At 50.8% G+C, this 16,030-nt stretch overlaps 1 protein-coding gene across 4 annotated transcripts in view; it reads left to right on the forward strand.

Moving 5' to 3' along the window:
- Positions 1-15,498, forward strand: part of MTM1 (myotubularin 1) — a 64,826-nt gene extending 49,328 nt beyond the window's left edge. For 3 of the 4 annotated variants that reach the window (XM_004685864.2, XM_012727220.1, XM_012727219.1), the window contains 5 exons: positions 3,216-3,422; positions 4,632-4,724; positions 5,302-5,415; positions 8,161-8,337; positions 13,858-15,498. In XM_004685864.2, the coding sequence (XP_004685921.1) occupies positions 3,216-3,422; positions 4,632-4,724; positions 5,302-5,415; positions 8,161-8,337; positions 13,858-14,025 (759 nt within the window). In that variant the 3' untranslated portion in view covers positions 14,026-15,498. The remainder of the gene's footprint in view (positions 1-3,215; positions 3,423-4,631; positions 4,725-5,301; positions 5,416-8,160; positions 8,338-13,857) is intronic. The other variant, XM_012727217.1, reaches the window with a different exon arrangement.
- Positions 15,499-16,030: the final 532 nt, after the last annotated feature.

Consider the following 16,030-nt stretch of genomic DNA (forward strand, 5'->3'; position numbering starts at 1 on the left):
AGTGTATTGTCTGTACACAGTGTAAATAATTTTAGGATACAGTGTTAGATAGTGGTCTTATGCGTATGGCTGTCCAGTTTTCCCAGCACCATTTGTTGAGGCTTTACTTTCCCCATTGTATGGTCTTGACTCCTCTGTCATAGATTAACTGTCCATATAGGTGTAGGTTTATTTCTGGTGTCACAATTCTAGCCTACTGGTTTGTATGTCTGTTTTTATTCCACACCGTACTTTTTTTAGTACTGTCACTTTATAATATAGTTTGAACTCAGAGAACATGCATCTTCCGTTTTTCTTCTTTTTTCACTGGCATGCTTTAGTTGTGTTGTCTTCTGTGGTTTCCTACAAATTTTATAATTGTTCTATTTCTTTAAAGAAACTTTGACAAGTATTGCTTTGAATCTGTACATTGCTTTGGGTAACATGTCCATTTTAACAATGCTTATTTTTCCAATCCAAACACATGGGTTCTGTTTCCATTTCTTTGTGTCTTATTTCTATCAACAGTTTTGTAGTTTTCAGTGTACAGACCTTTCACCTTCCTTGTTAAATTTGCTTCTAGGTATTTTATTGTTTTTGATGTGATTGTCAATGAAATTGTTTTCTGAATATCTTCTAAATTCATTGTTTACGTAGAGAAACACAACAAGTTTTTGTATATTGATTTTAGATCCTTCCACTCACAGTATTCATTTCTTAGTTCTACTACTCTTTTGGTGGTGTCTTTAAGATTTTCTAGGTATGTGATAATATAACTTCTTTTTTTCCAACTTGCATTCCTTTTATATCTTTTGTTTGCCTAATTGCTCTGACAAGGACTGCCAAAACCATGCTGAACTATAGTGGTGAAGTAGATATCCTGGTCTTCCTGATCTTGTGGGAGAAGCTTTAAGCTTTTCATCATTGAGTGTGATATTAGCTGTGGGTCTGTCGTATGTAGCCTTTATTGTGTTGAGGTACAGCCTTTGTACTTCCATTTTATTGAGAGATTTACATAAATGGATCTTGAATCATGTCACACACTTCATGTGTGACTTTTTCTTTTTGTTAATATGGTAAATTACATTAATTGATTTGTACATGTATTTGTATATCTTTGCATCTCTGGAATTAATCACACTTAGTCCTAATGTATTATTCTCTTAATGTTTTGTTGAATTTAACATGCAAAGATTTTGTTGAAGATTTTTACGTTTATGGTTTATGGAAGAAACTGGTCTGTAGTTTTCTATTTTTGTGTCGTCCTTGCCCAGTTTTTGACTCAGTGATTCTGGCCTCATAAAATAGGTATAAAAGCATTCCCCACTCTGCACTTTCGAAGTTTGAGAAGGATACCTATTAGATCTTCTTTGAAGGTTTGCTAGAATTCACTAGCTCTGGGCTTTTATTCTGAGAGACTTTTTTTTTATTTGTGTGCTTGTGATTGCTGTCTTCAAAAGTTATCTATTTCGTCCTGGTTCAGCTTGGAAAGTTGTGTGCTTCTGGGTTGTTCTGTTTGTTTGCATGTAGCTGTTCATAGTAGGCTCTCTTGTCTCTTATATTCAAGTAGCTGTCGAAACTTCACCTCTTTCTGATTCTTTTAATTAGAGTTTTTGTTCTTTATTTTTTAGTGAGCCTAGATTAAGGGTATATCAAATTTTTGTGTCCTTTCAGAGAATCTCTTGTTGGTTTTATTGATATTTTGTTTTATTTCTGTTTCATTTATTTCTGTTCTAATTTTTACTTCCTTCTGTTTACTGACTTCTACTTGCTCTTTTTTTAGGTCCTTCAGATGTAAGGTTAGATTATTTACTTGAGACTTTTCTTGCTGCTCACTGTGATCCTGTATTGCTACGAAATTCCCTCCTAGTAATCGCTTTTGTTGAATCCTATCGAATCTGATAGGAATCCGAAATGGTACAGCTACTTTGCAAACAGCTTGGCAGTGTCTTAAAAATTTATCTAACCATGCAGTGACCTCATGATCCAATCATTGCCAGCCTAGGTGTTTACCGAAGAGAACTGAAAACGTATGTCCCTACAAACGTGTATGCTAACGTTCCCTGTAGTGCTACTCTTAAGAAACAGGTGCTGAAACAGCCCAGTGTCTGTCTGTTGGTGAATGGATAGATACAGTGGGGTCTACCCGCGTAGGGAATATCATTTGGCCTCACAAAGGAATGGAGTGCTGTCGTGCTGTGGCGTCAGTGCACCACAAACTCTGCTCAGCGGAAGAAGCCAGACATAAAGGAGTAGCTATCGGTGTGATTCATTTATGTGAAATTTCTAGGAAAGGCAGAAGTCCCAGGACAGAAAGTAAACTAGAGGCTGCCTGGGGCTGGGAGCAGACATTAACCTCAGAGCGCACAGCCCTTTCTGGGAGGGGAAGTGTTCTACCGCTGGGTTGTGGTGTGGCTGCGCGAATGTAAATTTATTTTTTTAACTGCACACTTATGGATGGGAGATAAGTTTTGTGGTTTATAAAGTATTTTATAAAGTACTTGTCCGACAAGGATAGCACAGCTCTTTACAGACATACATTTACTGGTGCTTCTCAGTCTCGGCATTTTCTGAGAAAGTCACCACTTCTGGCAGCTGTTCTCCTGTTTCTGAACCATGTGCAGAGTTCCTGCTTTGTCATCGTAAAGCCAGAAGGTGATTTCTCTTACATCCGACGTTTAAGGCCCTGACTGAGTAGACCTAGCGGACCAGCGAGTTTGCTAATATGCTCACCATTGCAGGTTGTATTGTGTCTCCCCAAAACTCATGTTGAAGCCCTTCACCCTTTGTACCTCAGAGCATGACCTTAGCGGGTGCAGTAGTTAAGACAAGGTCATCTTGGTGTGGAGCGGGCCCTGGCCCACACAATCGGTGTGCACAGGGAGACACAGAACCCGGGCACATCTCAGCCTGTGGCCCCCCGACCCAAGTGCAGTTCCGTTTCGGCCGTTAGTCCCCGTGGCTGCCCGGCAGCTCAAGCAGGGGGAAAGCGGGCTAGCGCCTGAAAACGGGCGTGAGGTGCACCTGGCTTCCTGCCTGTCTGGTTTCGGTTTTGAACACTTAGTTGCAGTCAAGTGCAGTTTCCCATCAGACCCTGCAGCTCCTGATGTTCCACTTGCAGGACTTTTTCCGTTCTGAGCATTAATAGTACTTTAAAACAGCACTTTGTCCAGGGTTCAGTGTGCTCCCTTCAAATGCAAGTAGCAACCTGCTCATGCCTCCGATTTTCCTTGCAGCTTGTTTTGACGGGTGCTATTCAAGTGGCCGACAAAGTCTCTTCAGGGAAGAGCTCGGTGGTGGTGCACTGCAGCGACGGCTGGGACCGCACGGCCCAGCTCACGTCCCTGGCCATGCTCATGCTGGACGGCTTCTATCGGAGTATCGAAGGCTTTGAAATCTTGGTACAGAAAGAATGGATAAGTTTTGGACACAAGTTTGCATCTGTGAGTACCTAACAAAGCAGGTTTTTTTTTTTAAGATTTATTTATTTATTCGTACAGAACTGGGGTACAGGCCAGAGATGCGGAGGGTGAGAGGATTCACCAGAGGCAGAGTGGGGAGCAGAACAGGCAGATGGAGAAAGTCCACTGCTGAGGGGAGCAGGGGCGGGTCAGGAGAGGTCTGCCGCGCCATGGGGTCACCTCCGGGGCAGACGGGGATCCAACTCATGCAGAAGTGGCTTAAGCTTCTTTGTGCTGTGCTTTAACCCGCTGCGCCACCAGGGAGGGCCCAAAGCAGGTTTTGGAAAAAAAAAAAAAGTCAGATCATAGCCACTTGGGATTTGAAAAACCAGTTGTGAAGCATATATTTACTTTTTAGAAACCTGTAGTGCGTAGTAGGCATAGAAGTTGTTTGGGAAGTCGGTTTATTCGTCCCTGTGACTGACAGGAGGGAAAGTGTTAGAGTCTGCGTGGACGTGCACGCGGCGCCCCTCACCTGAAACCGCGTGGGAGGCGGGGGCAGGCCACAGGGGCTCCGGAGCCCGCTCTCTCCTAGGGTGCTTCATTGCCAGGAGGGGCTTTCTGCTATTCTCCGATAGGCGTTTTAGGACTGGAAAGAGCCGCCACGACTCATACTTCCAGGCCTTGTTTCCAGGTGCCCCCGGAGGGCGCTGCGGGGAGGCTTTGGGAGCGCCGCTAACGGTCATCTGCATCCCTGTTTCCTCAGTGGTGTCAGTGGCATTTTCGAGTCAAAATCACTGTGTAGTAAATCCGTGAGTGGGAAGGTTTTTGTCTTGTTTTTAGGAGAGGGCCACTTTTCATTATTTAATCACAGCCGCCTGGCCATAGTTTCCAGGCCTGAACTGAAAGTGTGGGCCCTTGGCCGCTGGCAGCTTACTCTGCAAGACCCTCAGGGCAGCATCCTATGCTGCCCGCCGGTGCTGCCCCTCGTGTGAAGTCCTCGCGACACACAGAGGGCAGTGAGGCCTTGCCAGTTTGTGCTGGTGCTTTGTACACATGTGTGCTTCATTTCTCATATTTCAAAATGTTTTGTTACAGTCTTTGTTGCCATGGAAAAACACACTATTTCCTCTGGAAGGGACGTAGTGACTGGAACCAGACTGCTGTCTGTCCACGCCACGCCGTGTGGTGTAGGTCATGTGCTTTCTCAGTTCTGTGCCCCCAGTTAAAATAACCCTCAATCCATTTCAGAGAATAGGTCACGGCGATAAGAACCATGCCGACGCTGACCGGTCTCCTATTTTCCTCCAATTTATCGACTGTGTATGGCAGATGTCAAAACAGGTAAGGGGATACAGGGGGCGCGAAAACACTCAAGTTGATGTTTACACATACTTTGAAGGACTAGCTGAGACTTGCCCCCAAATAGCAACAGGCTAGAGATAGGAGTGAAACAGGACTGGCCATGTACCAATGCATCATTGAAGCTGCCTGATGGGTAGGTGGGGTTCATTTTTTAATTTTCGCTACTGTTGCTATGTGCAGACTTTTTAAAAAGTTATAGAGCTCAGCATTTAACTGTCATCTCTACTAGTGGAGGAGTCATAGAGTTGACAGTATCACATGGCCTCGTTTCTTCTACACCGGCCTTTGGACATAGGCACATTGCTCACATCGTATCTCAGATAATTAATTCTCCTCGCGTATTCAGGGGAATCCACAAAGTTGCTTTATTTTCCTCTTTTTGCTTTTACTTGCCACTTATTTCTAGGCCTCAGTCCTTTGCAAAGCTCCAACAGCTGAGGTGTCCTCCATGCAAGGACCAGAAACATTTAGGCATATCTGTAAATGCGTCCTTTCAGCTTAGTAAAATCTCCAACCCAGGCTTTCATGCTTTCTTTGCTTATTTGTTTCCATCTAGTTCCCCACAGCGTTTGAATTCAATGAGCGGTTTTTGATCACAATTCTGGATCATCTGTACAGTTGCCGGTTTGGTACTTTCTTGTACAACTGTGAGTCCACTCGAGTAAAGCAGGTTAGTGGAAATGCCAGCCTATTGCGTTAAAGGCTCCCTGCAGTGTGGCGAGTCCGCTGAGCCATAGGGGAATCGGGGGCTTCCCACTTGGTGCTCGGCACAGGGCCCTCACCTGTCACCCCAGCCTGGCCTTACGCTTCAGCTGCTTTTCACTGGGTGCTCCGTGGTCACTGCAGAGGAGGACACTGGCTTCGCCCTCAAGTGAGTAGGAACGGTTTTAAAAGTGTACAAATCCTCCTTCCCAAAATGCCACAAAAATGGCAGAAGTGGAGTTTCCTAAAGGCACAAACCAGCACACAGTGGGACGATGAGGAGACAGCACGTTTGAAAGCTGGAAAGCCATCGAGTCATGGTGAACAAGTCAGCTGGGGAAAAGCAGGTGCCAGCAGGGGGAAGCCAAGAAGTGGCCCTCGGCCAGCCTCAGCCAGAAACAGGGCACCCAGTGACTGAGGACCAGACTGTTGCAGGCTTCAGGCCAAGAGAGCGAAGATAACCTGAAGGAAGTTGTATAGAGAATAGGCAGCCAGCTTCCCCATACCTCCTTCTGCCCGCTTCGGCGCTGAGGCCTCTGACAGAGGTTTCTCAAGAGAAGAGGGGAGTGTGGCTCTCAGAGCTGGGGCCTGCCTGCTTCAGGGGACAGGGTGAACGGAGAAGAGGGGGCCTCTAAGAGCCTGCTGGCTTCCCCTGCTGACTTCAGGTGGGAGTGTGAGACAGCCCTCCCCTCTGCCAGGGAGGGGAGAAAACGAACCCCCTCTACCGCCGCTGGCACGGACATTGTAGGATGCGGACTGGGGACTTTCAGAAAGCTCAATAGAGAATTACCATGTGGCCTGGTGAGTTTGCTACATGCCCAAGAGAAATGAAAATAGAAGTGGGAACAGAACCTTTAACACTCTGCTGCTCCCGGCAGCGGCACTCCCAACCGCGAGAAAGTCAAAGTGGCCCCAGTATCTACCAGTGGTGGCTGGAGAGACAATACCCACATGACAGGAGGTCTAGAAAGACAAACTAGGGAAATGAGAGCAGGAAATTGGCGAAATAACCAAAACTGAAGTATGTGCCTGTTGAGGAAGGCGCCTGTCTGTGCGCCTTGGCAACACCCGCCACAAAGAAGAGGTCCTTGTCCTTCCTCTCTAGGGAGAAGAGGAACAGGCAGTTGGTAAGGAAACAGAAGTCAGGGAGACTGGCTTCCTCACAGCAGTGTTGGCAGCACAAGAGTAGGGGAGCCTGGCCTCCAAAAGTCAATTAAGGGAGAAGGTTCCACCTTGGCTCCCAGAGCCAGTGCCCTGCCAGGGCCCTGCTGCCCAGAACTGAAGGCCCAGCCGAGATACTTTGCCATGGGCCTCCTGCTCCTGCACCACACTCTGGAACATACCTGAGTATCCACTCCACAGAGACATGGGGTGAGTGCACCAGGCAACCAACTTGCTCTCCCAAGACAAAACTGAGAGGCCTGCAGGTGCCAGGTGTCTGGCAGTAGCTTGAGAGGTCGGAGGGAAACCTTGGGGCTGAATTAATGCTAGTGGCCCCAAACAGTGACCCCACAGAGCTGGCAGCTATTACATCAGGGAAACAGCCCCAGCAGCGGCACGGCAGAGCGAAGGCAGGGGTACGCAGCCGCACGCTTCCCCAGAAGTGTGAGGCTGGCAGAAGGGCCGGCCACAGCCTCACGCCAGGGCCGCAGACAGGCACAGGAGAGCTCGCGCAAAGACACAGTTCGAAAAGTCAGACAGTTGCTGCTGGAACGAGGCTGCTTTACTCACAACAGATCATGTGGAATATTTGACTTTTTAAATCGTGAGGAGTATAAAAATAAAGTAAGCAAACTGTTCAGCACAACGTGATGAAGACTGTGGCATCAAAAACACAGCTTGGGAGTGGATTCCAAGGAAGGCAGAGATCTGCTGCGTTACTGCCCGTCACACTCAGCGAAGTATCTGTCTGCGTTCCTCGTTACAGCGCGTTAGCTTCCAGTTAGCTTCCAGTTTGCCTGCTCCTCTCTGGTTGAAGTCAGCACTAGGGACAGACACTGTCACATTCTGCCTCGCTGCGTCTGACACTGTTTCCCAAGCTTCCGTTTTCCCTCGGTTTATGGTCAAAAATGGTTCCAAAAAATGTGCTACATACTACATTGAGGTGACGGTTTGCAGTGCTGTGTAGGTTCCAGTACATTTGAAATAAAGACCTGTGAGGAAAACGTGTGTCCATGTGAGGCAGTGGACACCAGGGGAAGCAGCGGAGATTGAGCACGGCCATGCTCCGCTGCTGTCCGCCATCGGGCATCGCACGCTGTAGACTAAACTTCTGGGTGGCTCATTAAAGTGGCACTGTATCTGGATGCCTGCTATCAAGGAGACTCAGGTCATGATTGCACAGTTGAATAAAGACAAAAATGAAAACGTCAGTGGCATCTTAGAAGCACTTTTTCTTCCTGCTGAATTCAAAAGAGCATCTCGCTCATCTGTGCCTCCGTGTTTTTACCTTGCCAGGCAGAGGCTCCTCAGGTCAGTGAACTAGCTGCATTCAAAGTTCCAGCAGCCTGGCCCCTCCCAGCAGCATAGTGACTCTCCAGCAAGGCCATCATCTATGCAAGCAGCGCTAAGTGGCTGCCCTGCACTCAGTGGCCCTGGAGGCTTTTTGAGCTATTATGGGGATAATGAGAATGTCTGGTTCAAGTTGCTGCTGCAGATGGTTTGTGGATTTGTGTGCATTTTCACTTAGGCCTTACACTCTTTTTCTCTGTAGAATGTTCCAGAAAGAACCGTTTCCTTATGGTCGCTGGTAAACAGCAACAAAGAAAAATTCAAAAATCCCTTCTACACTAAAGAAATCAATCGAGTTTTATACCCAGTTGCCAGCATGCGCCACCTGGAACTGTGGGTGAATTACTACATTAGGTGGAACCCCAGAATCAAGCAACAGGTAAGCGAAGTGGCTGCCTGACCTTTACTTCTGGAATCGGATCATTGCACTTGTTTCGTTTTTAAAATATTCTAATGCTGAATATTAGGAAGGGGTGGAGCATATCATGAGGGAATATCAGACTAAAAAAGTTACACTTGATTTTAGACCAACTGTAATTACACATTTTCTTTAATTCCTCAACCACATAAGTCGCTTGGCACAAAATCCATGTTTACTAAAGTGTGACCTGATTTTAAAATTCGGGAAATTTCCAAGTTCCGCATGCCCACTCCTTCCTTTAGTGGCTTGAAGGTGCTGCCCGTGATGAGGCGGTTCTTTCCAGTGATTGCACTGAGATGAGCCTTCAAGGAAAGAAACCGTTTTCCTTCTCTGCTCTGCGTGTGGGCTAACGCGGGCCGCCAGAGGGCTCTCTGCTGTGGGGCTTCCCCTGTCGGGAAGCAGCCCAGGTCTGCCCTTGGTGAGCAGGGCTCCTGGCCACTTAGCAATCAAAGCGGGAAGGAGCGACTCTGCAGGCAGAGGACTCAAAGTCATGCTCAGCGTGCACAGAGTGCCACCCCCATCGCAGATCTGAAGGCGTGTGAAAGGCCGGGAACTGACCCCTCTGCCAGGGTGCCATCCCACCCAGTTTTGGCGACCACACTCCACATCCTGGGCTACCTGATCTCACCCACGGCCCTGCGTCCTACCTCCTGGACTGCAGGCGGCCACTCAGCCTGGCAGCTGGCCCATGCCCCGCCTGCTCTCTCTTCATGGGAGCAGTGCCTACTTCAGGCTGGCACTCCATGTCGAGGTCTCCGCTGCTGCCTTGAAACGCTTTTGCGGTGTAGCCGTGGTCGGGGGCTGTCAGCTTTTGGGAAGTGACGGCTTCCGGGCTCATACGCTACTTTTTACTTTGGGATTTGAGAAGCCCACGGAGGAAGTTGACTTCGTGGTAGCTGCAGCTTTCCAGCATCAAGTACACAGGACGTAGGAATTGTCCAGGGCTCTCAGCACTATTACGAGGACGTGTTCCTTTTCTGACTAACACTGCTGTGTGAGTGAGCACTGCGTGTCCTGTAAACAGCCTCCCCTTGGCCGTCCTGGCCCTCTTTAACTGTCGGCACTTAGAAAGTATCATCCATTTCTGTAGGGCCTGCGCTCTGCCCTCCCTTTTGTTCTTGGAGCAGTTCTTGACGCCCAAGGACTCTGAGGCAGTTCATTTCTGAAAACAGAAAGGTGATGGTAATTGCGTGGCAGGCTTGACAGGGCGCCGTGACTGTGCTCTGACTGGCCCCTGTTCTCAGAGCATGTGGCACTGGCCCAGCAGCTGGGAGCGCATGTGCTTGCTCGAGGATTTTGTCCTCAGACCGTTCCTGGTCTAGAGTATGATCTGTGAAATTGACTGACAAGAGGAAGTAACTTCCTGTCTCCACATGATTCTCTGGCCGTGATGAAAGGGCCAACACGAACCTGTGTCCCCCACGACCTGTGTCCCCCACTTGGCACATTCATCTGCCAGAAACTGAGTGTTGCCATGTGCAGGGTCTGGTGGAGGGGAAGAAATAGACACAAAAGAGGTGGCCTCTGCCCACGACAGGCTGCAGGCGGGCAGCAGGCCCGGGTGCATCAGCGATGAGCCCATGCTGGGGTCAGTGCTGTGTTAACAAGCGTGAGCTCCGTGCAGCCGACTCCATAAAGGGCGCACGCGGAACATGCTTCCACACAGGGGCGGCTGACAGTCTGCTCACACGGGACTTTGCAAACGTAGAATGGACCCAGGGAGATCGAAAAGTTAGGTGGTTGCTGAGCCGTGTGCCCAGGCGAGTGTGGAAACCATTTATTACAGGGTACTCCCAGCCTTATGGCACAGTGGTGCTATGTCACTGGCAAAAGGTCCAGAAGCGTAGACGGCCCTTCTGCACGGTGAGCTTTTAACCTCAAAAGAAGGCAGGCTTCCTGTGCTTCGAGAAGCAAAAGCTAGGTCTGAGGCTTACAGCAGGGGAGGGGATGTGAAAACCAGGGATGGGGCGAGCACAAGGGGACTGTGGTGGTGGGTCACAGGCGATGTGCTGGGAGATCGATGGGCGCAATCAAACACTAGGCAAAATGAACGCAAATGTGAAAATGAAAGATTAATAAAAGAATAACAAATAATAAAAGCAGAAGCCACCGCGCAACTACGCACACGCGCGGCAGAAGGCCGGGAGACCCACGCTGCACTGACAGGCATCGGAAGCGAGCCGGCTCCGGTTGAGCACGGCAGACAGTCGCACCAAGGGTCGCACCAAGCGACAGTGCCGGGCAGTCTCGCTCCCGAACGCGACCCTCCGCTGTCGGGGAGCCTCGCGTCCTCCTTGGGAACCGCCACTGCCTACGGGGCTGCACCCCGCGGCTGTGAGCAGGGCTGCGCCGGCGACTGCCCCTCGGCAGCAGCCCAGGCAGCCAAGTGTGGGGGGAGGGGGGGCTGCGGCGCAGCGTGGAGGCACTTGCAGAGCAGCTGAAAGGAGCGTGGGGATGGATGGCAGGGTGGGCAGTCTGCCAGCCGCCCCCAGCTCGCTGGCGGCCCCTGCTGGGCCGTGGCTGGCACAGGCCTCACTTGAACGTGCATTTCCCAGGTGACCGGTCAGGGTGTGATACTCAGAGTCACTTGACTTTACACCCCGCCCTTTGTCCCCTCTCTCTGCTCTCCCAGATGGACTGTTTCTTCTGTCACATCCTTGAAATGGCTTTTGTCTAGAGGCTGATGTCTGTAAATTGTGTAACCATTCACTCACTGAATCACATTTTTCCAAATAGTTTGCCCATCTACTTTCTTGAGTTTTGTAATTACAGTCATGTCACATGCAGAGTGATTGTTTCTCTACCTCTGGTTTCTTGTCATATCATTACTTGGTACAATAACACGCTGCCTCCAGCCGTCACCTGAGAGAGAGCCACTTTGAAAACACCAATGCAGTGCTGGGGTATCAGAAAGTACCCTACTGGCTGTCTGGGCTTATCGGACACCGAACAGAACCCAGAACAGGCACGTGGGGTGAGCTGGCAAGACGAGAAGGCAGCACAGGACAGGGCGTGGTCCTCACGTCGTGGGGCCAGTCAGCAAGCCCAGCGTGACATGTCTGCCGCACAACTCCCATGTCCCCCAACTGGCTCCTCCCACCACGTTCCCCACTTTAGGTCTTGGCAACTCCAGCTCAGTGCTGCACCCCCAAATCCTGTCGGTAGAATCACTGTGACTCCTTTCTGTCTGTCACCCCCATGCCCTCTCTCAGGGGCCTCCTGGGCTCGGCCTCCGAACACGGCGACCACCTGTGCCCTCCCCTCTGCCAGCTCCCTGGTGCCAGCCACTGACAGCCTCCTGCCCTTGTCCGGCAGGACTGCCTGAGCCTCTAGCCCGCCCCTTTCCTCCCTAAGCTCCGGGCCTCCTCACCCACAGCTCTGTCTCCCGCGCGGGGTGCAGGCGTGCCAGGCCCGCCTGGCCCCCAGACCTCAGGTAGCTTCAGCTCCCAGGTACCTCCTCGTCATGTGGTCACACTGCACCTCCCCGTCCCTCTTACCAACTGTTCTCTAACAAGCGACTCCATCACCTTCCAGCACCCCTTGTAGCTCCCCGGTTGTATTGGCCGTCTGGCCGTCTGTCTCCCCCTGCTGGGACGTAAACTCCATAAATGGGGATTTGTGCCTTTGTTCCGCCATGGATCCTTGGCACCCAGGACAGTGTCTGGCCTTCACTTGAAGCGAGGACAAGACAGGTTCTGTGGAGAGCAGGATGAGGAGACCTCTCCACACCTGTGCACCTTCAGAACCCAAGGAAAGCAGCAGTCCCAAAGAAACCCAGCAGTCCATCTCAAGAGGAGGTCGTCCTGGATCTAGAGTGAACCCTGAATCAGTGACAGGCGCCTTACAAAAAGACACAAACATGAGAGAGAGGGTTGTGTGAGAAGACGGAGCAGACGAACAGAGCAGTGCCGGTCCGGGGCACCTGGAGCCCAGGAGCTTGAAGAGGCCAGGAGGCTCCTGCCCTGGCACCCAGGGCCGGTGGGCCTGCTGCTCTGGGGCTTCTGCCATGCAGACCTGGGAGAAGGGAAATTGAAGCCACCAATTTTGTGCCCATTTGTTATGGCAGCCACAGAAGGCTAGTGCCGTCTCAAGTCCGGGCTTAGCCCCTCCTCTGGGACACAGACCATCCTTGGCATTGAAAACCCTGGGCTAGAGCCTGCGTCGCTTTCGATTGCCTCCACAGCTTCCTTGTGGGTGCTCTTGGCTTTGGGGCTAGCTTTCACACAGCAAGGCAAGACGGTTCTAGAAGGACCCGGTGCTAAAGGAAGGTGCCTTGCAGACTTTGAGCTTCTTTCTTGCTGCCTTCATATATTGCTCAAGCTTTCTAGAAGTTGCCCCGTAATGGCTTCAAAGCATGAATGGGCTAGCAAGGAAGTGCTCTGTGGGGCTGCCTGCCTTATAGCCTGGCTGGTGGTGATTACGTCAGTGTGGACCTCTGTCAAGATTTGTTGGCCTGAACATTTTAGGATTTGTGCACGTTGCTGTCTCTCGTTTCTATCCTGGTATGGAATTGTTGAGCAGGAAGCTGCTGGGCAGTATAGAATCATGTTCTTTGAATCACGTTCTTTTCCTGCGCGACTCCAGCCCGTGCTGCCGCCCCCAGGCCTCCCGTGCCACAGGCTGGAGTAGCGAAGCAGCCCGTGGTGCCCAGCTTCCTGCACCACGACTCCTGTGAGGCCCGTGCGCATCTGTTCCCACTCGACAGAGGGAAGTGGAGGTCCCCAGAAGGTTACGTCACAACGCTGCTGAGAGGCACACCGGGATTGACCCCAAGGCTGCTCCCAGCCATGCCTCTGTGGGCCACGACACCCAAACAGGCGTGCCGGAGCACAGCCAGGCGAACTGACTGAAGCGCCCAAGGGAGTCTGTACGAGCGTCAGGAGACAAGGAAATGTTGACTCCCTCGTCCCGGGGAGCGCGTGGAGCTAAGACGCGAGTGAGCCGTCACAGTGCCAACTTGGAGAGCCACTCCACCCTGTCCAGTGAGGCCTAAGCGACCTTACGTCCTTGCCCATGCTCCCCCAGGAAAAATGCCTCTGAGGAGCACAGCCCTGCGTGCTGGCCCATCCACGCCGGAGGGCCGGAGGGAAGTGATGGATGGGTGGGGTTCAGAGCCATCACGTGTGAGTCACTAAGAGCACCCTGCTGTTGCTTTCTCAAGCTGAAGAGCACAACCCCTGAGGCCAGCGACCCCTAAGAAAACGGTCCTCCATCTGCACGGGAGGAGCAGGCAGGGCCGTGGGCCTGGGGACTGGCCACGCGGGAGGCGGGCTGGGTGTCGGTCTATACCTTTTGAAAAGATGGGGCCAGGGCACGGCGCTGTGATCTCGACCTGCCTCACAGAGACAGTGAGCTGGATGCAGCCTCCTCCACGCGCATGTGCTTTTACACAGTGCGGCCTAGGAGAGGCAGTGTGCGCTGGGCAGGTGAGGGGCAGGAGGGGCGGAGGCCTCAGTAACGCCTTTGTGCTTCCCCCAGCAGCCCAACCCTGTGGAGCAGCGCTATGTGGAGCTCCTGGCCCTGCGAGACGAGTACCTGAGGCGGCTGGAGGAACTGCAGCTGGCCAACTCCGCCAGGCTCCCCGAGCCCCCCACGTCGCCTTCCAGCCCTTCCCAAATGATGCCCCATGTGCAGACCCACTTCTGAGAGGGGCCTGGCCCGGCGAGGAGCTGGGTGTCTAGTGAGGCACAGCATAGATGACCTGACTGGCCTCCACGTAGAACTTGAACTAACATGCTCTTACACTCTTGAATATGTGCCTTCTAGAATACATATTACGAGAAAACGGCTGTGTCTGCACGGCAGTCATAAGACAGGAGCCAAGATGGGATTTTAGAAAATCCTGCCACGTTCAAACGCAGTTTTTGAAAGACAAAAGTTTAAATTTCATTTACCTCCTTAGAAATATGGAAATATGAGGTATGCAGTGTGTGGTTTGTGGGCTGAATTGGCGCGACGTTATTTTAAGCGAACTGGGCAAAATCTGTTTGTGAAATGGATTTTCCTCAAGCCGCTCCTGATAGCTGCTTTGCACGGACGGAGAGTGACGCCTGATGTGAAAGACCTGCTGACTGCCAACGCCAGACCGCGCTTCGCTTCTCGGGCGTTCTCCCAGGCGAGGTGTCGGAGCAGTTGCCAAGCTTGTCACTATCTTAAGTCTAAAATAAGCGACTTAAAGAGAAATGGCTGTGCAGATGAGCTTTCCGTTGTGAGAAGTTGGATTATGAAGTGCTGTCCCTTATTTTCAAGAGAAGCTTATTTTTATATTTAAAAAAAAGCAGATGGGGCCCAGTTAACTAGGATTTGGCTTTCTCTTCCTTTGCCAGTTGCATTTTCTAAGTGTCCCCCCGCCACCACAGCGACGATGGCGGTCGGCCCCCGTCCAGCGCCGGCCTGTGTCAAGCGCGCCAGGTGACATTCTCGGCGCAGGAGACGCCCCCAACGCGCTCTGGTCGAAGCAGCTTCTCTGTGCAGAGGGCTGCGGCACACAGCTCCAGCCTCAGCCCTGGGGACAAGCCTACGTGTCGGGTTGAGAGCGTGTCCTCGCGGGTGCGGTGTCTGCGTTTCCGTTTGACAGAGTCAGGCGCCCCTTCCAGATGTGCTTCAAACTGGGTCTCTAAATTTTTACTTGAAGTACCTGACAGTTTGCTTTTTCATGTGTTTTTTGTAGCAGTGGTCAATAAAATTCCAAATGCACAGTTCTCTTTGATATCTGAACTAACTCATTTAGTAAGTCTATTTGTAAAAGCTAAGGCTAGAGTTAAAAACACATTTTACAGTGATTTGTAAAGAACTATTTATAGCTAACAGGGTTATGTTTTCAATGAATTAAGAGAGATTAAATATATCTTTGTAAATTATTTTATGTCGTAGCCTACATGACCTACCAAATAAGACATCTCAAATCTAGTAGTATAATGTATGAATTTTGTATGTATAAGAAGTTTTATTAGCTCTTCTCTTGCTTTTTGTAAACGCTGTAAATATTTCGTAAATTAACAGTGTCACTCCATAAAAGAAAAGACGAATACTAATAGTTCAAGGGATTTTGTGAAATGCTATGAAAACGTTTCCCTGGAGTAGTGACTAAAGAGCTGCTGTAATAAATACATGAGCTAAACACCGTGCTCTCTTCCGGGGTGTGACTTCTGTGTCTGTCACGTGCGTGACGCTACCTGCTGTCCCTGGGTCGGCCTCACGCCCCTTCTCCCCCCAGCGCCTGGTGCTGTCCAAAAGTGCCAATGATGATATGCGGCGACGCGCAGGGCCGATTTTCCCAGTCCCGACTGTGCTTACTCAGGAGGGTTTGTGAAAGTGCAGGCTGCAGACCCAGCCTCAGCCCTGCCTGGAGGCGCAGCAGTGGACGAGGAGTGAGCCGTGGGGCTGGTTGATGGAGGGGCAGATGACAGGGCGGGCGTGCACCCCGAGTGTCTAGGTGAGACGTGAGTTTGTCAAATACCACCACTTGGGAGTGGCATTCTGTAACTCTGCAGCCTGACAATGTGAGACAGTGGTAGCAATTAACTAAAACGAACCGCTTCTTACATAATCAGGTGGGACTCAAACGACGTCTTTCCAAAACGATGAGTATCTGAAGTGGCTGCAGAGTGCTTAGACATGGCAGTGTTTGCCCTCACTTCAAGCCCGGGGG

The sequence above is a fragment of the Condylura cristata genome, unplaced genomic scaffold (assembly GCF_000260355.1).
Source record: "Condylura cristata isolate star-nosed mole 26May11 unplaced genomic scaffold, ConCri1.0 scaffold00019, whole genome shotgun sequence".
NCBI lineage: Eukaryota > Metazoa > Chordata > Mammalia > Eulipotyphla > Talpidae > Condylura > Condylura cristata.